Here is a 24,458-nt window from a genome sequence, read left to right as displayed (position 1 = left end):
GCCCTCCTTCAGCACGTGAGTGGGGGGGGGGGGGTGGTGGAATCTAGACAGTTTGATGGAAAGGGAAGTTTAATGTAGGGATCAGAGGGCTGCTGACCAGGTTACTGTGTGTATTTGATTTAGGGCTGGAGTGGACGATAATTCAATGCTATTGTTTATTGTCTTTCAGTGGGATCATATCATGATGATATGAATATATTTGAATATTGTGACACATTTCTGCTGTCTAAATTGATGATGGCAAGTGAAAAAACTGTTAAAATAAATGAGGTATGGTAGGAATATGATTTGAAAAGGTAAGGTTTGTTTGACATTCCCATTCAGTTCAATCAGATGAACATTAATTTGATTATTTAATGTCATTTTGCATACATGAACCATATCGTGATATTGATGTAGAGAAAAATCCTTATGATCATGATATTTTGGTATAGCCCTCCCTGGACAAAAATGCACCAGCTGTCACTGGTATCACATGGCATCTGTCACGTGTTACGTCCGTGTGAAACTGGTTGTAATTTTTGTTTTGGCCAGCGAATGAAGCAGTGACATCAACCTTATAAAAACAGCAGGGGAGACTCTCTGACTCGGAGAAGCCCTGCCTGGCCTGCCTCGCAGACAAGCCCGGTGGAGACAGCGGGAGGAGCCTCAGTGTTCAGGAAATGCAGTCTTCGTTCTGGGCGACCAGTACCGCTTTTGTCCACAGGCGCCGCTACAATCAACACAAAATGAAAGTTCCCCATAGCTGCTTTAAAACAGTTCAGTTATTTTTTATAATGAAGATTTCTTTGTTTCCCTGTCACAAAAGGAGGAATAAATAACAACGGCAACAAAATAAATAAACAAAGAAACAAACAATATATTGGCCTTGGCCATAGTATCGGCCAAATTGTTATTTTAAATATCGTATCGGCCCAGATTTTCACAATCAGTGCATCCCTAACTTGTCTGCCTCCATGCTGCGGGTGAATGTGGGTGTGAAAGACGAAGTGACAGAACAAGTGCACGAGCGTGTGTGAGCGTGTGTGAGCGTGGGCATGTTTGTTCAAAGCCAAAGGTGTGTTGTTTGCTGGGGTGTGTAGCTGGGGTGTGTATTGTGTGCGTCATGAAATTGTTTGCGATACGTGTGCTACAGAAGTGTGTGTATTTGCCATGCATGTGCGCCAAACAGTGTCACACAATGTTTATCTATTCTTTCTGACGTACTCAGCTTGTGTGTAGAGATTATCACAGTGTTGGTATTAATATGCACAGCAGTGTGTGTGTGTGTGTACTGTATTTGACAAAGAGAGAGAGTGTGTGTGTGTGTGTGTGTGTGTGTGTGTGTGTGTGTGTGTGTGCGTGTGCGTGTGTGTGTGCGTGTGCGTGTGTGTGTGCATGTGTGCATGTGCGTGTGAGAGAGTGTGTGTGTGTGTGTGTGTGTGTGTGTGTGTGTGTGTGTCTGTGTATGTGCGTGCGTGCGTGTGAGAGAGAGAAAGAGAGAGGTGTGTGTGTGTATCTGCTTGTATCGATTCTGATTTACAAAATTTAGGGCTGCAACTAAGGATTATTTTCATCGTCGATTAATCTGTCGATTATTTTCTCGATTAATCGATTCGTTGTTTGGTCTATAAAAAATGACGATCAGTGTTTCCCAAAGCCCAAGATGATGTCCTCAAATCATGTCTTATTTTGACGACAACCAAAAGATATTCAGTTTACTGTCATAGAGGAGTAAAGAAACCAGAAAATATTCATTTTTAAGAAGCTGGAATCTTAAGAAATTACTCAAACCGATTAATCAATTATCAAAATAGTTGGTGATTAAATGAATAGTGGACAACTAATCCATTCATTGTTGCAGCTCTCTGAAATTTGAATCAAATTATTTATCTCTCATTTGATTCTCTCTATCACTATCATTTTTACTTATCTCTCTCTCTGCCTCTCTCTGTATTGCGTGTGTATGTGTATGTATTTGTGCCTGTGTTTATGCCAGCGTTTGTGCATGTGTGTTTACAAGCTGTGCTTCCCTGGCTGGCTGATCCTTTGGCAATTAAAGAGATGATACTTTGAGCCCACTCCCAAATAGATCCAGCTATGGGAGGAGTATAAAAGAGAGAGACACTAAAAGACAGAGAGCAAGAAACACGAGTCTTTAGAGAGCGAGAGAGAGAGAGAGAGAGAGAGAGAGAGAGAGAGAGAGAGCAGGGTAGGATGAAAGGCTAGAGCCTGAGGAAGTGTCTCGGCCTACATTTAAGAGGAGCCCATTGGGGTTAAAGGATAAGTTAACCCAAAAATGAAAATTCAGTCATTATCTACTCACCCCCATGGCGATGGAAAGCCAAGTTTCTTACTCCACAAAACAGTCCTGGAGCGTCACAGCAAAACAGCATTGCAGCATTCTCCTAAACCACTGAAGTAAAAAGTAAAAATAAGAAAATCCAAGTCTTCGGAAGGCCCGAGATAACAAAGTTGACTTGATGAAAAGACGTCATTTACACCCTGTTTTTAGACTAAATCTTCACTGTAGCCGCGGAGCACAACGCCGCGTTCACCCCAACTGAAGTGGGTGCCCGAGCCCGAAGGTGTGTACATGCGCCGCTAGACAACATCAACGAGAACTTGCGATCTCCCCATAGCTCCGTGTTTACGCTGCTACCCAGAAGCTAGCGTCACACACATCACAGAGACCTCTGCTGAAGTTGCAGTGACAAGTGCCTCTGTCGGATCTTACGTTAGATTTTCTTTCTTTCTAGATTGTCTTTCATCTGTTACCTAACCGTTGTAGCTTCTTTATAGCGCCGATATATAAAACGACTGTTCGAGTGTCTTCTTCTCCTGGCTGCTTCAACAGGGAGATGGTGGATGTCTGTATGGTTTTCTTGCCAAGAACATGAGAGTACATGTTATCCCGCTAATACACAGCACACATTATCCCACTTATAATATCAATATAAAAAATATAAAAACATTATCTTTGCCCATTTTTGCAGATGTGAAGCAAAGCGAAAAGCCTGTAAATCAGGTTGCATCAGATGACACTGTTGAGTCTCTTCATGAGCCATAGCAGCTCTACATGATATCTTAATGCTATTTCAGTGCTATTGGCCTATATGCCAACTTCATCAAGCGGATGGGTGGTTTTTCTCGCTGATCCCCCTCTCTGTAGGAAGCGTATATTAGATGTAAAATAATTAGAAAAGGAGGACACTAAGCTCACTGCACCAGTTGTAACTAGTACACCTCTACTCTAGTATCTGTTGAAGGCGCTGCTATCAGCAAGCAGGGCATTTTAAACTGCAGTATGATGAAGATAAGTGGATGTTCTTCACTGCGGTCATAATAGGTGCCACACTTATCTGTAGGGCTGTGCAATATGGTAAAATGGTAAATGGCCTGCATTTATATAGCGCTTTTATCCAAAGCACTTTACAATCAGTAGATAGTCTACATTCACCCATTCATACACCAATGGCGGCAGGCTACCACACCATCGGGAGCAAGGAGGGTTAAGTGTCTTGCCCAAGGACACAACGACAGCAGCTGGGAGGGAGCGGGGATCGAGCCGCCAACCCTTGCGTCATTGGCCGACCCGCTCTACCTCCTGAGCTAAAGCCGCCCAATATATCGCAAAATCTTTTCTGCAATACTGTATCGATATTTCAGAAAAATATCGTGATACAATCATATCGTGACCCATGTATCGTGATACGTATCGTATCGTGAGGTCCTTGCCAATACCCAGCCCTAGTTATCTGGCATCAACAGCTTAACCTATAGGCACAGTACAGCAGTGGCGTTATGGCTCGTATACAAAGCCAGCATACACCATATGTTCTGGCGTTGTGCATTCTTCAGATGTTTTCTTCAGTGTTCATACAGAAGGTTGAAACAGGAGGACGTTAGAAGGTGTTTTTCTAGCTCCATGGTTACCGCTAATTACTGTAGCTTAGCACCCACTTCATAAGGCAGTAGTACCTTGTGGGCTTGAAGAACACACTTGCCTTGGAACACTTATTTGACCAGCTGTGTTGCTTGGATGGATGAAGGAACAGTACAGTGGAGTACAGTGTAGGAAAGCACATCATTAAAGGTGGAGATACCTCTCTGCTGTGAAGCCTCTACTCATGTCGTGTAGCATGACAGTGCCATCTGTTATTGGCTGCCGTTCAGGCTGTTTGCGGTTTGTCTTTGATGTGAGGATGAACGCAACTTCTCATATGTAGCCGTTGGTTTTGATGCCAGCCTGGCGACATGAGAGTGAGTGCAATTCAATCAGTGGAAACGCCTTGTTCACTTGCCAGATACAGTAAATATGACCCTCATTAGACCTGCTGTTTATGCTGTGCAGTGTGCATTGAGGGGGATGTAATTAACAGATCTTATGAAACGGTGATATAACACAATTATCGTACTCCCCATATCGCTAATGGGGAACACTGAGAAACAAAGTCATGCTGTAGTGTTCTGTTTGAATGTTAATTCCTAGCAGTGCTTCACATGATGGTGGAACGAAGCCATTGGAAGGCGAAGTGCTCGCCGCATCCTGTCCCAGCAAACATTTAGATGTTGAATGTGTTGAATAGATGTTGATGCGACAGGCAGCCATGCTGTAAACACCGTGCCAAAATGAAAGTTGAGCTGCTGTCTGTCTGTTAGTTGTCCAAAGTCCAAGAAATGGTGTGCTCAACTCGGTCTTACTCTTATATACTTTGGGTGCCGGCCCAACAAAACATGGAACGTCAGTGTACACACTGAGGAAAGCCACAGGCTGAGACGCGTCTGTTCACGGCTGCTCGACCGATTAAAACCTTTTCTTTTTTTAACTCGACCTGTGAGTGCTGCCAGTTCCAGTTTTGACTTTTCATGTCTGTAGTTGTTGCCTGCATCATTTTGTGAAATCAGGACATGAATGCCTTTCTGATATCATATCAGTTCAAAACAGCTTACCAAGATTCAAGATTCAAGTATATTAACACGTTCACTGCCACTGACGTATTAATACGTCGATTTTTTTTTTTTGACGGTGGGATGTGCATCTAACCCTTTTACATCTCTTATATAAGTATTGGACGTGTACAACGTGTACAACCCATTCCACCGACCCACTAAGTGGCGACAAGGAAGGAGGAAGGCAAGCAAAAAGCAGTGTGACGAAGCCATTCTCATGAAAATGGATTGGCGAAAACGCTTTCGTTTTCGCGCTGATTGCTGGCAGTGCGGGATTGCAAATTTGCATAATAGATCACGGATGGAACACACTTTGAAACACGCAGCATAAATATGACCAGAATCGCAAAAGCTTGATCAAAGCTCTCAACCAAAACTCCAAGAAGCGAGCGAGTCCAACCAGACTTCCTCAAAGAGCGGCCGCTCAGACAGGCACAGCCGCACAGCAGCTGCAAAGCAGTGAGACTGGTGACAAGCTTGTGACACGGCCGCTGGCTGCAGCCAAGAGGAACGCCCACGGAGGGAGGAGTTGGAAGCAGAGGGGAGTTTCCTGCTGTTATGGAGGAAATTACTGTTCAAAACTATTGTTTAGGTCTTACTGATGCCAAAAATGAATGGTTAAAGTGACTGTTCTATCGAATTTCACAAAAAGCCGTTTATCTCTGAATTATTTTTCTGACGCTGAAACCATGCTGTATTCAACTGCTAATGCTTACATAACTACTAACTCTACAAACTAACTCTTTTAGACAGAGAAAGCACACATTCTATTAGTTGTTTTGAGATATTGTGTGTTCACAAAATCTTAGCAGAAAAGAATCCTCGGCTCTTGTAAAATGAGCCAGAATCCTCAAAAAAAAAACTGGCAGAACCTACCTACAGCATTGAAAAAAGGGCTGGCAGTCAATGTGTTAAGTCTCCCAAAAGGGCAATTTGGGTTGCAAAAAGCATAATACGAGTACATATGTAAGGGTTAACCCTTACTTATGTACTCGGCTTCGCCTCGGATGGTTCACGCCTCGGGTTAGGGTTAGGGTCGTCCAATAATTTCTGATAATGGACACCTCGAAGTGCATTAACCCGCTTATACCGTGGTCACTTGCCAAAGAAACAAAACAAGACCATTCATTTATATTTCCATGCATTTTGAAATCAAAATCTAGTTTTCATAACCTTGAATATGAGTTGAGAACCGGCGAGACAAAATAGTCCCCTCGGCTGCTCAAGATTAGGCTATCTTTGGATAAAATGGCCGCTTAGTGCCTGCACCTGGCACAATTCTAGAGTCAAGCTAACTAATAATTTAGCCAATTGTATGTAACATATGAAATAAAAGCAAACGGCAATGTCTAAGTCTGCAACGCCATGTAACTGGCTCGTTAATTCTCGCATTCCAGGGAATTACGTTAACGTCTGTGGGTCTTATAAGACGTAAATGGCGCGAGGCTGGAGTAGACTGAAAACCATCAGCTTTCTATGTTGCTGTGTTGCTGTTAACTGCGCATTTTGTTGTTTTCTTTTTGTTGATCTCATCTTTTTCCTCTTCAACTTGATTTGTATCAGTGATAGAGGCAGCGGGCACTCTCCCAGAGCGCCCGGCTGCTGCTTGCTGCAAGTTGTAAACAGAGGATTTGACAGTTGACAGCTGAGAGCCCGGCTTCTGTCAGCTGACCAGAACGAAAATCAGATTTCTAAATAGCCGTTATTTTAATAAACTGAGCACTCAGGGGTAATGTAAATAGTTACTTTGACCGACACATTTTTTTTCTAAACTTATAAAAGTGCCATATTAAGCGTTAACGGTGGTATAGAGCTCAAACGGCTCTGTCGTGATCCTGGCGCATTGATATGAACGGTGAACAGACCATTTATCACTGTACATTATCACAAATTAATGGACACGTTGCAGCCAATCAGAATCGAGTATTCACCCAGACCATGGTATAATAACAGATAAGACAAATAAAAACATTATAGAAACAGTCTAGAGCAGCAGTTTAAAGTGCAGCACAACAGTTAAAGTGCAAATATGACAACCGTAGCAGCGATCTAAAGTGTAGAGATAGACAGTAGAGATTTAAGGTGCACAGTAGCAAAGTGCAGTGTGGCCGAGTGACTGCCTTGACTCTCGGCACATTTATATAACAAGAAAGAGCTACAATGTATCATTGTATCAAAAGCACAAAGGGAAACCACGGTCCACACCAAAGGGCAGAGAAAAGTATATAAATATTAGGGGTGGGAATCACCAGATGCCCACGATACGATACTAAAACGATACTTGAGATACGATAGTATTGCGATATTGCGATATGCTAGTATTGCGATATATTGAATATTGCGATATTTCGATATATTGTCTAACTCCTTTTCCTACCTTTTCCTTGACCTCACCGGAAGTAAAACATGCAGTGTTTTTTTGTTTTGTTTTGTTTTTGCCCCACATGTAGGCTACATTATTAAGCTTCTCTGGACTCAATACGCCACTGCAGGCACGGTCTGCAACATCGGGCGCTTCGGGCAGATGCCCGGTGGCCTGGGATGGCATGGCCTGCAATTGTTTTTTAATATATATATATATATATATATCGATACTTGGCGTCCAAATATCGATACAATATCGTCAGGCAAAATATCGCGATACTGTGGTGTATCGATTTTTTCACCCACCCCTAATAAATATACAGATGTACTGTACTGTACCACTATAGGATAAAATAAGGATACAATAAATAAAATAACATAAAATAACAGCAACGGCAGATAGGAAGGCATTACATTTGTACGCCGGCAGCGTTCATCGCTCTGATAGAGACAGGCACAAAGCAGTTTTTTGTATCTGTTGTACCGTGCCACAATATCACATTTTGGAAAATTGTGTGCTTATTTGAGTTGATGTTGATACTTGGACAATTTTCGCACATGGCCGTCCATCAAATGCTTGCGGGGATGGTTTATCTCGTCCATACCTTACAGTATGTCTTATCTGTGCTGGCACACACTCCCGTCCCGGCACATAGATGTAGGTATATTTGGTATGAAAAAGGCAAACAAGAACCTTCTGCTCACAAAACAGCAAGACTCTGTAATTGACAGTGGGCTCATGTGGGGACTGAGTGCGTGAAGCTTGTTTCAAGGCGTTAAGCTCATAGTTTGAAGTGGGAGTGTAGGACGCCAGACATTCTATTGAGTGAAGCTTCCTCGTGCACATCTCCATTCTAACGTGCGTCTTAAGAGATGGAGGCTGCATGGCTTCTCCATTATGCATTAGCCAATAATCACATTAAATCATGTTCATGTCTGTTAGACACGCCGCAAGACTCCACTGACGCAAATGACTAACTGCTCGCCCCCAAGTACCTGTTCCATTCTTTATGAGGTGACGGCTCCGGATCATTTGCTGTAAATAAGGTCACCGTGGGAACAAAGTGACATGTCGTGGTGGTCGCGCTGATTCACAGCTCACAGGGCCGCTCCTCATAACGGCAGAGAATTGAGATAGCCACGGCCAGCTAGACGAAACCAGTGAGAAGCAGACTGGCACAGACAAACAGTTAGAGTAAAGACATGTAGCAGATGCAAGCAGGTCCTTCTTGCTGTGTCAATCTGCCTGAGGATATACATTCACACCTTTAGAGGACATCTGACAACACCTTCGATTGAACAGAAGAGAGGTGACTAAAATTAGATGATTGTGTTCCGTTCCGTTCCGTTCAGCACAGCACAGCACTGTGCTGCGTTGGCAGCACCGTGTTTTGAGAGCAGTCAAATCTGGGCATGTCACATCAGTGAACACAGACTGCATTTTCTCATCTTTAATGATAACAAGGGAGCTTTATTGATTGATTGATTGATTGATTTGATTATGGCTATAAAAGACAGCAACATCCTATTCACCTTATTCTTTGCCCATACAAGGACGCTTCTGCATGACGTCATTTCGTAATCGTCTTTCCGGTTTTAGACACGGAAGTAGAGTACGCCTACCACAGTCATTTAGACTTGCCAAAAAGCTGTTTTCAAGCTAAAAAAAAAACCCCAAACTGTTTTAAATTTTAATATTTGTCGGGTGAGAACGTAACATATATGTGACCAGTTTATCAGAATAACGCCTATTGGAAATCCTTAACGAGCAGCGGGGAGCGGGAGCGCTGACTGTGCTGACACCGGTCGGACTAGCTATCTGTCAAACCCTACTACTGGCAGTGAGAAAACACTGTCGACGTGCTTTTGTAACTAACGTTAAATGCCGACCGGGTACAGCCATCGGCTCCTCGCAGCAGTAACGTTATGAACATGTAACTGAAGTTGGCCGCAGTGTAGCTTAATTCTGAATGTTGCCAAACTTCATTCATACTGACGTTTTATTTTGAAAATGGCCGCCAACTAGCGCTGAACCAGAAGAACAAATACGTGGTGAATAACGTGAATACATGTAAAAGTGCGGACACTTATTTCCAACATGGTCCCTGCATGTGCATGTGTTGTTACTGTACTTGTTTTATATCATGGTAATTTTCACACCTTGACCTTTTATTTGTCATTCTTTAAAAAAAGTGTTATCAAAAGATAAGATTCTCTTATTACAATTAGCTTTTATTGTTGTTGCTAACCAACATTTTTTTTGTATGTTTGTGCAGTTTAGTGACCAGAACTGACACATTACACCAAAGTACATGACTACTGTACATCACACACACAAACTACTGAGAAAAAGACGGTGTACAGTAGGTTTCTTAGTTGAAATGGTGCATATCGAGTTAGGGGACGGCACCCCAGATATGAAGCCTGTCAGTGGGGGTGTCCTTCTGAGCTGGGCTCTCCTGTGAGTGGATTAGGCTCCAGCTCCAGGCCCTGACAGACTTCAGTGTCACTTTGCTATCACATCAACTAGCCAGTCAGTCAATCAATCAGTCAGCCAGTCAATCAGTCAGTCAGTCAGCTATTAATTAACCATGCGGTGAGCTAGTTGGCTCTGTCAAGCTGTCAGTCTGCCAGCGCGCCAGTCAAGCTCTCCATCAGCCGGCAAGCCAATCATCCAGCCAATGTGTCAACCAATTAGTAATTATAGGCAGCTTGTGAACTGCTCTCATGTTTACCAGCCAACTTTGCAATCAGTCACATAGCGAGCGCACCGGCCAGTCGCTACCTAATCACCAGTTAGCTAGCGATCCAAACAAAAGCTCCCACTGAGACTTGAGCATTGCCCCCTTAGCCACAGCGTGATTCATCAATTATTGCCGATTTTCAATAACGAGCTGAATTGGACGAGACGACTGCGTGACTTTTTTTCCGTCTTTCTTCCACGGCCTCCTTCCTCTGCCTCACTATCTGATTTCTTTATCTTCACTCTTTAACTGTATTTGTCTTCCCTTGTTCACTTCTCGTCACCCACTGCGAAGAAGCTCTGCCTGTTAAATCTTCTCTCCTCGTCTAAGCAGCATTGTCCTCGCTTCAACTCTCTTTCTTAGGAAATAAGAGCCTAAACCTCTATTTATGTCTCTGGGTATTACATTGCATAGCAACAAGAAAGCCATGTGACTAACGCCCCCGGCAACCCCTGATGCCAAGAGGGTGCTGTATTCCTTCCTCATCCTAGCCGTCATCCTTTCCCATCTCCATCACCTATCTACCTCTGCCTGCCTCTCATCTGTCACCATGTCAGCACCTCTCAATCATCCTCTATCAATCTCTCAATTCTCTTTCCCAATGTCTCGCGCATGCATGCTAACAGCTAAATCTGCTATCAGCTAAATCCGCTTCCCCAAGTCGGGGGATGCAACACGCCGCGTTACATCTAAATCCCAACGGATGGTCGACTGCTGGCACTGAGGATGTTTCGTCACAGCATGCACTTTCAGTGACCATCCCATTATCTTATGGAGTTCCCTTAGCCCTTACATTTCCCATACCATTTCACACGGCCGTAAACACACACCCGCTCCAGGGGACCAGTTGCACAAAGCACCTTAGGTTAAGATCCCTTAGGGTCAAAGTTAAAGTGTCCATCAAATAGAATCGCCTGCACAAAACACCCTTAAATCTTGTGCTTATGTTTTCCTTAAAATGTTTCACCTTATGGAGAAGATTTAAGGGTGTTTTGTGCAGCCGACTCTATTTTATGGACACCTTAACTCTGACCCTAAGGGAAATCTTAACCTAAGGTGCTTTGTGCAACTGGGCCCAGAACTTTCAGAGGTCTGGAGAAGGGGGGGGGGGGGGTGTCACCTGACAGGAAGTGAGGCTGGGCGGATCGATGGCGTAACGATCAGAACGGTCTGCTCTGGTGTCCTGTGTGCCCCGTGACTCAGCACTTCGAGCAGAAGATGACACTGCTCACTCTCTCTCACACGCACGCACGCACGCACGCACGCACACACACACACACACACACACAGACACACACACACACACACACACACACACACACACACACACACACACACACACACACACACACACAGTCCCATCTCTGTCTCCCTCGCTTGGATAATAATCCAGTTAAAAAAACACAATTATGCGTGCAGGAGCACTCACTCACGACTGTCATCGGCGGAGATGTGTGTCGTGTAAAACGGATAATGACTTGTTGTCACACACATGCTCCCTACTTCCATTCATCATATCCTTATTATGACAACATGGTCAGGAAGTTGAGTGGCGTGTCGTGCGGTCAGCGCCGCGGCTCCTCCCTCTGTTTGGGTCATTCCTGGAATCGACGGTATGTAACGCGCAGCTGGTAAACGAGCCCTCGCCCCACACACACCGCCGTCTCATCAAGCGGCCGGCCGTGAGGAGGAATCCACTCAGCTGCCGGGTCGTAATAGAACAGTCAGAGGTCCTTTTTTGTTTGTGGACATCAGCTTCACGGGAGCAGGGCAGAAGACAGGCCCCCGGTGAGAAGTCATTTAGGAAGTAATGACGAAGGGCCCTAGAAACGTAATGAAGTTATACACACGGTCTGAACACTGTCAGGTGGGGGGTGTGAGTGAGTAGATGAGAGCGCGTTCTGTCCTTGGCTTGTAAATGTGTCTAATGACGTGAAGGAAGATAATGGAAAGTGTGGAGCCGGGTAATTGAGATTTCATTTGAAAAGGATAAGAAAGGACGTGGTAGGAAAAATACCCGAAGAATCACACTGGTGCAATAAGAGCTCTGCACACTAGTGACTCTGTTCTGTCCACGTTCAATTCAAGACGCTTCATTGTGTGCACTAGGTTATGAAGTAATATTGAAATGAATATTTTCTTCTTTTCAGGAAGCACAAGCTGTAGTCTTGGCTTCTTTTGTAATACGTCCACTTGTTTAATAGACACTCCTAATAGGCCTTTTTCCCCCCACAGTAGCCGTTTTGTGTCTAAAAGGCAGGAAGTAACACAGGTGCGACAAAATATTAATTGGGCTTTCCAACCTCCAGTCCATCTGGGCCGTTTCTCAATAAGCGTTCTTGTGTGTTCTTGCGTTCTTGTGTCCTTGTGAAACGTCATCAGTCGCAGCCCAAGTACTGTTCCAATACAAAGTTCACATTTTGCCAAGAACGCTTAAAATTCCCGGATGTTCTCGACACGCCCACTTTACCGAGGATGCTCTGGTTGGTGACTTGTGTCAACTTGGCAAGGCAGATATCCCAGCATGCATTTCGGCATAAGCAGAGGCAGAACAAAGCAGAGAAGACGCCATAAGCTCCGGAAAGTTTTTTACAATTTAAAGTTTTATTTCATCACTAAATTAATTTCTGATGACTTTTGATGCCTACAAGCAGGGTAGTAGGTTTCAATAAGTGCCACTTTACGAACACCAGGCGGCCACTGCGCTGGTAATGCGCAATACCCTCAAGAACGCATCGTCTCAAACTGCCAACAGCGTCATGTGTGCTTGTGACCTAGCAAGTTCATTCTTCCAAGAACGACTAGCAAGAACGTTCTCCCCAAGAACACAAGAACAAGAATGCATTCTTGGTATTGAGAAACGGCCCTGGTGTTCCAGTGCTTGGGCCCTAATTAGTTGCACCTGTGTTTGCCCTGCTTTTTAGACACAAAATGGCGGCTGTGAAAAAGGCCCATTATAGACATGACATCCAAAATGCTGATCAGTGTCAGGGAAGGTTTTTTTTACATCCTGGGTGAAAGGGTTATTGTTTGTATTACTTATTGCTGTTGTGTGTGCTGTGTTGTGTGTGTGTGTATGTGTGTGTGTGTGTGTGTGTGTGTGTGTGTATAGCAGACAGTTTGAGACTTTTGGGGGTCAATATGGGTGCAACACTATGTTTGTGTGTGTGTGTGTGTGTGTGTGTGTGTGTGTGTGTGTGTGTGACTAATGGCCCGGTGCCAGCCAAGGACCTGCCGGGGGATAATTGGTCGTCAAAGCTTCTGCACGAGTCATTACCACAGATGTCACCTCTGACCCTCCCACAGCGGGCAGCCGGAGCCTCGCATCCAATCAGTGACAGGCCTGGCTTTCTTATTGGGGGCAGAGACACAGGCAGGGGCAATTGGGGTATCACATTGGTGTGTGTGTGTGTGTGTGTGTGTGTGTGTGTGTGTGTGTGTTAGGGGTGGGAATCACCAGATGCCCACGATACGATACTAAAACGATACTTGAGTGACAATACGATAGTATTGCGATATTGCGATATGCTAGTATTGCGATATATTGAATATTGCGATATTTCGATATATTGTCACTCCTAACTCCTTTTCCTACCTTTTCCTTGACCTCACCGGAAGTAACATGCAGTGTTTTTTTGTTTTGTTTTGTTTTTGCCCCACATGTAGGCTATACATTATTAAGCTTCTCTGGACTCAATACGCCACTGCAGGCGCGGACTGCACCATCGAGTGCTTCGGGCAGGTGCCCGGTGGCCTGGCATGGCATGGCCTTTATACTTGGCGGCCAAATATCGATACAATATCGTCAGGCAAAATATTGCGATACTATGGTGTATCGATTTTTTCCCCCACCCCTAGTGTGTGTGTGTGTGTGTGTGTGTGTGTGTGTGTGTGTCTTTCTGTTTAGTTCCTCTCTCAGTTACCTTTGACATTGTCTGTTTATGTTGTTTTCTTTTCTTTCTTTCTTTCTTTCTTTCTTTCTTTCTTTCTTTCTTTCTTTCTTTCTTTCTTTCTTTCTTTCTTTCTTTCTTTCTCCTCCCTCTCGTCACTGTTTGCCAGTCTGGAGATGTTTAGTGAGACTCAAACAAAAGAACAGCCTTGCACCACTATGCTGAAAAACCTCAAACTAAAAAACAAAACAAAACATTGATTTGCTCTGCAGCACCTTTTGACACTGACTCGGGCAAACATACAGTGCAGCCAGACATCCATATCTCTCTCTCTCTCTCTCTCTCTCTCTCTCATATAGAAAGTTGACTCTCTCCAGCCTCGCTCGCTCGCAGCTTTCCCCTCGCAGCGCTGGCCCACACACAGTAGCAGCATGCGCTATTGACCCCAATGAATCACACTCTATCTGACTGACAGCGTTACGCGCTTCACCACCGCTCCTCTGTCACACACAGATTGAGCCGGCATGATGGATTACACAATGGATTATGATGGATTATGAGACACACGCGCACGCATAACATAGACTGGCACTCGTGTAAAAAAAACACATCAACTCTGTGTCACCAAAACACCCTCGGCTCACCCGTAGGAGCAGGGAGCAGACACTGACGCACAGTATCTGAGTTCCGTGTCTATTGCAGCGCAGGGTGAAATCGTATTTTTCACTTTCAGTGTCCATAGATCAGAGCTGATGCAATCTGATGCTCACACGTCTCTACTGTTTTGTTAACAGAAACTCTGTTCCTGTCACTGGGGGGGGGGGGGGGGGGGGGGGGGGGGGGGCTCTGGTGAAAAAGAAAAACCAGTTGCATATGTTGCACTGTTTGCTCCTTTTGAATGTGACTTTAAATGTGTTGCTATGGTAACATTGTACATAACCCCCTTCACTTCCCTCCTCCGTCTCCTCCTCCTCCTCCTCCTGTCCCTCTTCATCTTTTCGCTGGGTCAATTCATTATGGATAGGTAGAGTTTCATCTTGATGAATCTAAATGGATCGGAATAGGTTTGGAAGAATGTCTCCTTTTCTCCGCAGCTCCAGTTTGAGCCTCAGCGTTTCCATCTCATTGGCTTTATGCATAAATGAATGAGATGGAACGACGCTCGACCCCAGTGTCACCGTCTGCATGTCACATGACAGATGCACACTGCTCGGCTGAGAACTGTCAGTGTGTATCTGACCGCCAAACTAGAGCCAGCTGTAGATTTACCATCCTAGGATGGCAATGCACACGCACACACAAACACACACACACACACACACATTGACACACACACACACACACACACACACACACACACACACACACACACACGCACACACACACACACACACGCACACACACACACACACACACACACACACACACACACACACACACACATAGACACACGCCTGCCCAACCAGATTGAGAGGATGAGCCCTGCATGGCCATAACCATGACGGATTGATGTAAACTGTCACTCACTTTCTCTGCTCTCTCCCACCTCTCTTCTCCTCTCCCAGTCAAGTGAATGTGTGTTTGGCCTAAGCCCTTTAGAGCACTACACCTCCTGTCCTGCTACTGTAACCTTCACTGGCTGCTGCTACGACCATGTCTTTCTCCTGATGACTAAGTGACTTGAGAGGTGGGAGGGGGATAAAAACGGAGAGGGTTTTATGTGTTAACCCTATCTGAATATCTACTGTTAGTCCACCCCTTTTATAGATTTAGAGATTATTCAAATGTAGATGATGTGACAGAGACCATAATTTAATTCAGCCAGAAAACACGTTTTGTTTGGCATAAGGGGTGTTTTTCTTTTCTTTTTTTCTCGACCATAAAAACTCACTCTTGCTCTTACTACAGTGTGTTATTATCACTCTCGCTACCGCGTTATAATATGCATCCCACGTCTTTTCTTGTTAAAACTCTCCCTACTCTGCCTTTGATTGGGTTGGGTTTAGGCACAAGGAGGTTGGGGTTTAGGCATGAGTAGTGTCCTCTAGAGAGAGAGAGTGGCGTCAGCGGAGGACCAAAATGCGAGACTCATTAGCCAATGAACAGCCAGGAATGCGTCTCGCGCTACTTTTGCATGCTAAAATAAAGCTGATAATGTCCAATTTGATTCAAGGGGGGGGAAACCCTTTCAGAGTACAACACAAACTGTCTATTTTGCTGCAACTCGACAGTGCTGCTTAATCCAGGACCTTACTTCCTGGAACTCTTGAGAGTAAAAAACTGGTCCATTGGAGTGAATGGAGATGTCGGGACTCTTCTATCTACATGGCTCTGGGCATGAGTGGGTTTAAGCATGAGGAGTGATGATTGGTTGGGTTTAGGTATGAGAAGTGATGATTGCTTAAGGTTTGAGTAAGACTATCTTGGTAAGCCAATCAGAGTTGGGCAGGTCCTAACAAGAAAACATGTGGCATACATAATAACGCCTCTCTACCTCAGTATATGTAAAACCCACAGCTAAAAGCAAAATGTTCATGCAGATTCTTTGTGGGGTTGATAGAAGACATTCTGAGAAATGTAGGAAATCACTAAGAGACATCAAAGTAGACGAGACAGGTTGAGGGAAAGTGGCTACACCACCAAAGAAGTCAATTATGACATTTCTTCACCACAAAATAGCATTGAACATCACATCTTGATGTACATGTATAACAGTATCAACTATTTTGCTCCTCATATCTGAAGCTTATTGGCAGGAATACAAGTAGCAGGACTCTTAATGTGACCTTTACTGATAATAAATATGAAGCAGGCTGCAGGAGTACAGAGTAAAGAACAGCACTCATATATCACTTTAATATATATATATATATTTAATATATAACTTTAATAAATATGAAGAAGGCTGCAGGAGTACAGAGTAAAGAACAGCTTTACTGATAATAAATATGAAGCAGGCTGCAGGAGTACAGAGTAAAGAACAGCACTCATATATCACTTTAATATATATATATATATTTAATATATAACTTTAATAAATATGAAGCAGGCTGCAGGAGTACAGAGTAAAGAACAGCTTTACTGATAATAAATATGAAGCAGGCTGCAGGAGTACAGAGTAAAGAACAGCACTCATATATCACTTTAATATATATATATATATTTAATATATAACTTTAATAAATATGAAGAAGGCTGCAGGAGTACAGAGTAAAGAACAGCTTTACTGATAATAAATGGAGTACAGAGTAAAGAACAGCTTTACTGATAATAAATATGAAGCAGGCTGCAGGAGTACAGAGTAAAGAACAGCACTCATATATCACTTTTATATATATACTGTATATATTTAATATATAACTTTAATAAATATGAAGCAGGCTGCAGGAGTACAGAGTAAAGAACAGCACTCATATATCACTTTAATATATATATATATATATTTAATATATAACTAATAAATATGAAGCAGGCTGCGGGAGTACAGAGTAAAGAACAGCACTCATATATAACTTTACTATAACTATATATATATATTAACTATATATTAATAAATATGAAGCAGGCTGCGGGAGTACAGAGTAAAGAAAAGCACTCATATATCACTTTACTATAACTATATATATATATTAACTATATATTAATAAATATGAAGCAGGCTGCGGGAGTACAGAGTAAAGAACAGCACTCATATATAACTTTACTATAACTATATATATATTAACTATATATTAATAAATATGAAGCAGGCTGCAGGAGTACAGAGTAATGAACAGCACTCATATATCACTTTTTATTACTGAGCCAAGGCTTCGGGCAAGATGCCCTGAATCAGCATTCATTGAAGATAATAATGTTATAAAGCATGGCGGTTGTAAGAGGCTTCTGGCTTTATGGGAAGATTAGATTGTTTTCCCCTGGTGGGTCTTTTATTCTGCATGTGACTCTGTCTTAATAGCTTCATCAACTCTCTAACCCCCATTAAAGGGAGGCAGACTCAATGATGAAGAAGTCAAAGAAGAAGGAGCGTGAAGTAGGGAGGAAACGATTACCGGTTTCATGATAAACCGTGATCATATTCCTGGCGGTTATTACTGTTTGAACTTTTTTTGTTTTGTTTATCCAATGTTTCTGAGAAGTAAGCATGTCGCGTCGACTCGCCTGTCCACATGCACCGAATCCTATTGACTATGTTGTTATTTTAATGTTTGTGCCAACAAACAGTGCATAGTGCTGCTAATTCTATTTGTGGTTTTCAAGATAAAATTTGGTGAAATTATTTCAGTGACTGCATCACTATTCTTTGAACATTTTCAGCACATAAATAAAAGTGTGATGATTTTGCTCACTATAATCATGATATCATTGTATCATCTAGGGACCCAGGGACTGCAGATTAAATGTAGCTTCTAAGTCTGGGACAGTCTCTGACTGTCCATTGTCCCTGTCAAATAAAATAATAAAATAAAAATAATAAAATAATATTACATTTTCATACCATTGTATCCCTAGCGTGAAGTCAGGATGGTGTAACGCTATGTGTTCGACCCAAGTGCAGAGAAGACTCGGAGGCAGATTTAGTTTAAGTCTTTTATGTAGACTCAGCAAGATAATCAAAACAACAAAAGCTGCTGTCAACAGGGCAGGAATAATACATCTCCACCGTCGTCGAGTCCATCCTCGCCTCCTCCATCACCGTCTGGTATGCTGCTGCTGCCCGCAAGGACATCTCCAGACTGCAGCACATCATCCGCTGTGCTGAAAAGGTGGTCGGGTGTAGCCTGCCATCCCTTCAGGACCTACACACTGCCAGGACATCGAAGCGCTCTCGGAAAATCATGGCCGATCTCTCCCACCCAGGTCATAAACTCGTTAAGGCTCTCCCCTTTGGCAGAAGACTGTCTGGCCCCACAAATAAGGACTTTATCACTCCACCCATCCCCTGAGGCCCCCTGAGCACAACTCGCTCAGTAACGGGCCGGGGTCCCCCCACAGACACTATCCTAGCCCCCCTCCCCCACACGCATACACAGACACACACAGACACACACACACACACACACACACACAGAGACAGACACAGACACATATGTCACTTTAAAAAACTTTATTGCACTTTAGAATTTGTGATTGTTTCTATAGCTTCATCTTCTACTATTGATGTGACCGATGCGCTGCATACGTGCACATAGTCAAATTCCTCGTTTTGTAATCTGATTACTTACGGCAGGCAGAATAACACACTAGGCTGAGGAATAAACAAGCGATCACTCTCTTGCACAAAGAGAGGCAGACACAGCTCAGGAGCTCAGTGGGCGTCGACTTGACGTGAAGCAATCCAAAACTCGGCAGCGGCAAGCCTGCAGGCGCCGGCGGGAGACACGGCCGGTACCTCGGACAGCTCCCGGCCCTCTGCTGGCAGGGGCAGACGCTGCAGCGCTGGCCGGAGATCCCTGAGTGGCGACTCGCCCAGTGACCGTGTCAGGTGGTTCAAAGCAAAGGGGGTTTATTGAGACTGAGGATAATGAGAGAAAGGCAGGGAGGATGGCAATCTTAGTACGTGTTTCGCTACATGCTACATTAGATACTGTCTATTGATGGTGAAATTGCAGAAGTGAACACATGGACTTGAGAGAGAGAGAGAGAGAGAGAGAGAGAGAGAGAGAGAGAGAGAGAGAGAGAGAGAGAGAGAGGGAGAGGAGTCAGTCAAACAGGTTGGAGAAAAGGAGACGTGACAGAGCATTAGACAGGGGAGGGATGTGAAGGCTGTGTGTACCTCCAGGCCACTTCCAGCTCCACCCTCCCCACACCCCACACCCCACACCCATACCCCCACCCCCACACCTAATGCATTTGCCTTAAATATTTCAACATGCCCCTCTTTCTGTTCTGCAAGCCAGGGGACAGCCTCTCCTCGGCGGGTGCCCACAGAGGCACGGCGGCCGCTGATTACATCCTGCCAGGGGTTTGATGCCTCACAGTGTTAGGATCAACTGCTAAAGACCTCCATGACACAAGAGAGAGAGATGGTAAAGGAGAGAGGGACTAGGGAGGATGTGGGAGGAGCCATGACACAAGAGAGAGAGATGGTAAAGGAGAGAGGGACTAGGGAGGATGTGAAGACCTCCATGACACAAGAGAGAGAGATGGTAAAGGAGAGAGGGACTAGGAAGACCTCCATGACACAAGAGAGAGAGATGGTAAAGGAGAGAGGGACTAGGGAGGATGTGGGAGGAGTGCAAGAGGAGATAAATGGTGTGGCTTTGCCTTTTATTTGAAATGCATGAGTGCGCTATGAAAATGGCCTCTGCACTGTAGAACACGTTAGTGTGTGTGTGTGTGTGTCTTAGTTTTTGTGTGTGTGTGTGTGTGTCTTAGTTTTTGTGTGTGTGTGTGTGTGCGCGCGCGCGTGCGTGCGTGCGTGCCTGTAATTTGCTGTAATTGCATAGAAATACTTAGACGAGCATAGCTGATGCAATGTGGAGCAAGCTTTGCAGCACTGGTTATCAGACATGGTGCATGCTCTGCGATATCAAGACACACACACACACACACACACACACACACACTCATAAGACGTTTACGAAAGGCCTATGAGCAAACTCCAATACACACATGAACATTTTGAAGTGGTGCAGCCCACTTCTATAAGTGACATGTGTGTCTGTCCATTGGAGCTGAGATATGAGCATGGGATTTGAGCAGTGTGCCGACATGTGCGCACACCGCACGAGATGTAGACTAGGCCCCTCCCCCCCCCCGGCTCTACAAGGAAGCGAGAGTGGAGATAGAAAGTGGCTCAAAGCCGGTGAATCATACACACACGCACACACAGTGCCAGAGAGAGTGGGGTGGGGAAGAAGGGTCCAACCAGCGCAAACCTGAACCACTTACTTCAACACCTGAGTGTGATTTTTCTTCTTTACCTCTTTTTTTTCCCATTCAGGACGGTCAATTGAGAGCAGGTGCCCTCTTTTACAATGACGCCCTGATACAATACAATAACAATAAAGCATCACAATATAACAACAACACAATATAGAAAATACACAAAGCCATATAATACAACGCATCTTCGCAGATCGATATCAATAACACCTGAAATCCACTTCTCACTTGGTTTGTATCACGTGTGTGTGTGCGCGTGTGTGTGTGTGTGTGTGTGTGTGTGTGTGTGTGTGTGTGTGTTTATTTGTTAAATAAACCACACGTCCAACGGTTGCATTGCCTGGGAGGGTCAAGCCTTTTACGGTGGAATAATCCCAACCTGTCATTATGGCTTCTCTCTCTCTCCCTCTCTCTCTCTCTCTCTCTCTCTCTCTCTCTCTCTCTCTCTCTCTCTCTCTCTCCTTCCGTCTCTCTTCAATGCTCCTGCCATTATCTGGCGTGGCAGCGGGTGTCGCGGGGGCCAGCCCTGGAGGAAATTAAAAGTCTTTGTTGCTGTTGCTCTTCCCCCGCAGGTGGCCTTTCTTCAATAAAACCTTGTGTTATGGCCTGAGAGCGCTCTCACCAGCCTGCTATCCATGATGCTTTAAAGGTAGACAGATGTTGATGTGTGTGTGTGTGTGTGTGTGTGTGTATGTGTGTGTGTGTGTGTGTGTGTGTGTGTGCGTGTGTGTGTGCATGTGCGTGTGTGTGTGTGTTTTGCAGCTGCCGAACCAGCAACCGGAAAAGCCTCATCCTGACCAGTACGTCCCCCACTCTGCCACGGCCGCACTCTCCACTGCCCGGGCACATAGGTGAGTACAGAGAGCGCCAGAAGGCCAAAGATGTTTTTAAAATGTTCCAATAAAGACTTTCTAAAGATAAAACCTTTATGAGTGCCTGTGCTCTGGGATCAATTTCAAAATAAATGTTTCCATGAAGCTATAGCAATTGTATTGCGATAAATATATTCTATTATAGGAAAAGTAAAGGTCATTACATGTTAAGGATGGGGCGCACAACACGCACTGCTGCTTAGTGTGTGTGTTGCTGCTTAGTGTGTGTTGCTGCTTAGTGTGTGTGTTGCTGCTTAGTGTGTGTGTTGCTGCTTAGTGTGTGTGTTGGAAATACTGTAGGTGTGACAGTGAATATATGCAGTGGTGTTGCTTTCATTATAACACCAGGGACGTGCAGAGAACATTAGAGGGGCAGGGGCTCAAATTCATAAAAGGGCACTACAGCGGAAATTTGAGGCAATTTGAAGGCCAATTTAGGGGTATAACTCATTTTAAATATTCAGATTTTAACCAGATTTAGAGGAATATCTCATTTTAGGATGAGACTTTGACAAACATACATACCTGATTCACGTTGACTGACTGATATATCTGTCAGACTGTGTGCGCCTGTGCTGCTGCTGTCCGTCTGCATGGTTGCTCTGGCTGAGTGGAGTGCGCACTGCTGGAGTGGGTGGGGACGGACCACGTGCGTTTTTGGGTTGGTGCCTTCAGGGGCGGTTTAGAAAAACACTGCTCCATGCAGAGGCATATTACAAATGGTGCATTCAAGGCCAAGAGAGCTCGGAAAAGGCATTTCTCTTTGAATGCTGCCTTCAGTGATGGCATGGAAAGGGCAATTCCATACAAAGCATCATTAGAAATGCATTCATGGTCAGGAAAGGGCACTTTTATTTTATTTTTTCATGTGTCTGAGCTGTTTGTTTTGTTCATGTGTTGTTAGAATGAAAATGAAAAATGTATTATAAAAAAAAGAAAAAAAAAAGGCACTTTTTATAGACTGAAAAAAAGGCAGGGGCTCAAGCCCCCTTTCATGTCTATGTGTGCACGTGCCTGTATAACACATAGCAGTGCTTTTCAAAGGCTGAATTACGACTGCTTGCAGGAAGTTGGGTCATGATCGACCAGTGATACTCATCTTGCGGCCCCCGATAGGGTGCAGAGTGGCCCCCCAAACCATTTTCTAATTCACAATGAAAACTAACGTTAAATAAAGTTTGACTGAGCTACAGCTAAATTGTCAAATATCCCAGCCTACTTGTATTTACTTGGCTAATTAACTTAACTAACTATCCTGTGTGTGTAACGGCGTTGTGTTGGTGGTACTTGCAGCAACCCATGTTAAGGGCTTGCCCAGGGGTGGATTCGAACTGCCGACCTTCGGCTTGCTGGACAGACATGCTAACCACTGCACCAAGAGAGCTAGCTCCCTTGGCGGAGCTGATTAACGTGCCTTTATACTGGGGGAGTGAGTTCAACCAACCTACTCGCTACCACTCGGGACTCACGAGGAATTGACGCTGATTCACTTCGGTTACATGTGCACAAAATTGTGTCTGGCTGACACCCCAAAAACCTACAATCCGCTAGAGAAAAATTAATATTAATGTTTGTTTATTAACTGGCACCCTGGCCTCCTGTCATTTTGCAAAAGTGACAGGCAAAGCAAGTTGAGTATCCCTGTAAGATGCCCTAAAATGATTCTTCATTTTTTATTTTCACGGTTTTCCAAGTTTCATATATATATATTAGAAACATACATACATATATTCAAACAAACAGGGGGGGGGGGGGGGGGGAGCAGAAGGGGCAAAGAACGTGAGGTCTTGTTTAGGAGTGGGTAGTCAGATACAGTCCCTAAAATGATTCTGAACGTTGGCTACTAGGAATGTAATGTTCCCTTCAATGCGAGGTTGGCTGAATACCACAGGGCCAACTTTTAAAATTACTACCAAAAAAAGCAATGCATTTTTATGATCCTACTACTGTAGTCTTCAAAGTGTGTATGTTTTTTCTCTCATGTCTGTATGTATTGTAACAGGAAGCAGTCCACTGGACAGCCCACGCAATTTCTCACCCAGTGGACCTGCGCACTTCTCCTTTGCCTCCTCTAGAAGGTTGGCCTCCCTCCTTTATTTACATACTAACCCTTACAGAAAAGCCACATGTGAATTCAAATAATGTGTGCTTTCTGCACGTGTTTTTTATTTATTTATATGTGAACATATATGTGAATTTCCCATTGACATTTTCACCTGCAAATTGTCTCTGAAATCTGCAAGTTTTCCCCAAAATTGACATCTGATAAGGGGTGAAAATGTGAACAGAAAATTCACAAGTGGAAAAGAATATATAAAATTGTTACATCTGAAGTAAAAAGTGTCACCTGATTTTAGAATACAACATGAGGAACATCACTGTTCACATGTTCACGTGTCCAGAAAGCACATGAATTCACATTTACATGTGATTTGTGTGTGAGAGAAGACACATTTAAAAGTACAATTGTGTAAGTGTGAGTGAAATTCCTCCCATGCGCTGAGCGTAAAGTCGTCCCCCTGCCTTTGTCCTGCGCTGCCCCCGGTGGCAGCAGCGGCGCCCGAGCGTCAGCGGCGTGACAGTGGGCTGAGATGGATGGATGGCGAGGTGCCAGGAATTTGCCCAAATCCGTAGCCCTCATCACTCACTGCGAGGTGGTGTCACACACAGGGGTGGCTGGAAAAAGGCCTGGGGGGAAGTGGAGCGAAAGTGTAATTTGCTACATAGAAAGGGAGTAAAGGTGGTGTGTTGTCTGGAAAGACTCAAAT

At 44.2% G+C, this 24,458-nt stretch overlaps 1 protein-coding gene across 1 annotated transcript in view; it reads left to right on the top strand.

Annotated features, from left to right (window-relative positions):
- LOC310775178 (microtubule-associated serine/threonine-protein kinase 1-like) overlaps nucleotides 1–24,458 on the top strand; it is a gene marked incomplete at its 5' end in the record, with an annotated part of 118,477 nt that overhangs the window by 23,521 nt on the left and 70,498 nt on the right. The window contains 2 exons of the mRNA XM_083635275.1: nucleotides 21,581–21,669; nucleotides 23,693–23,768. Coding sequence (XP_083491401.1) covers nucleotides 21,581–21,669; nucleotides 23,693–23,768 — 165 coding nt within the window. The remainder of the gene's footprint in view (nucleotides 1–21,580; nucleotides 21,670–23,692; nucleotides 23,769–24,458) is intronic.

Source organism: Poromitra crassiceps, assembly GCF_964638095.1.
Source record: "Poromitra crassiceps genome assembly, chromosome: 4".
NCBI lineage: Eukaryota > Metazoa > Chordata > Actinopteri > Beryciformes > Melamphaidae > Poromitra > Poromitra crassiceps.
The sequence above is the reverse complement of the archived record's forward strand: the minus strand, read 5'-3'. Positions and strand labels throughout refer to the sequence as shown.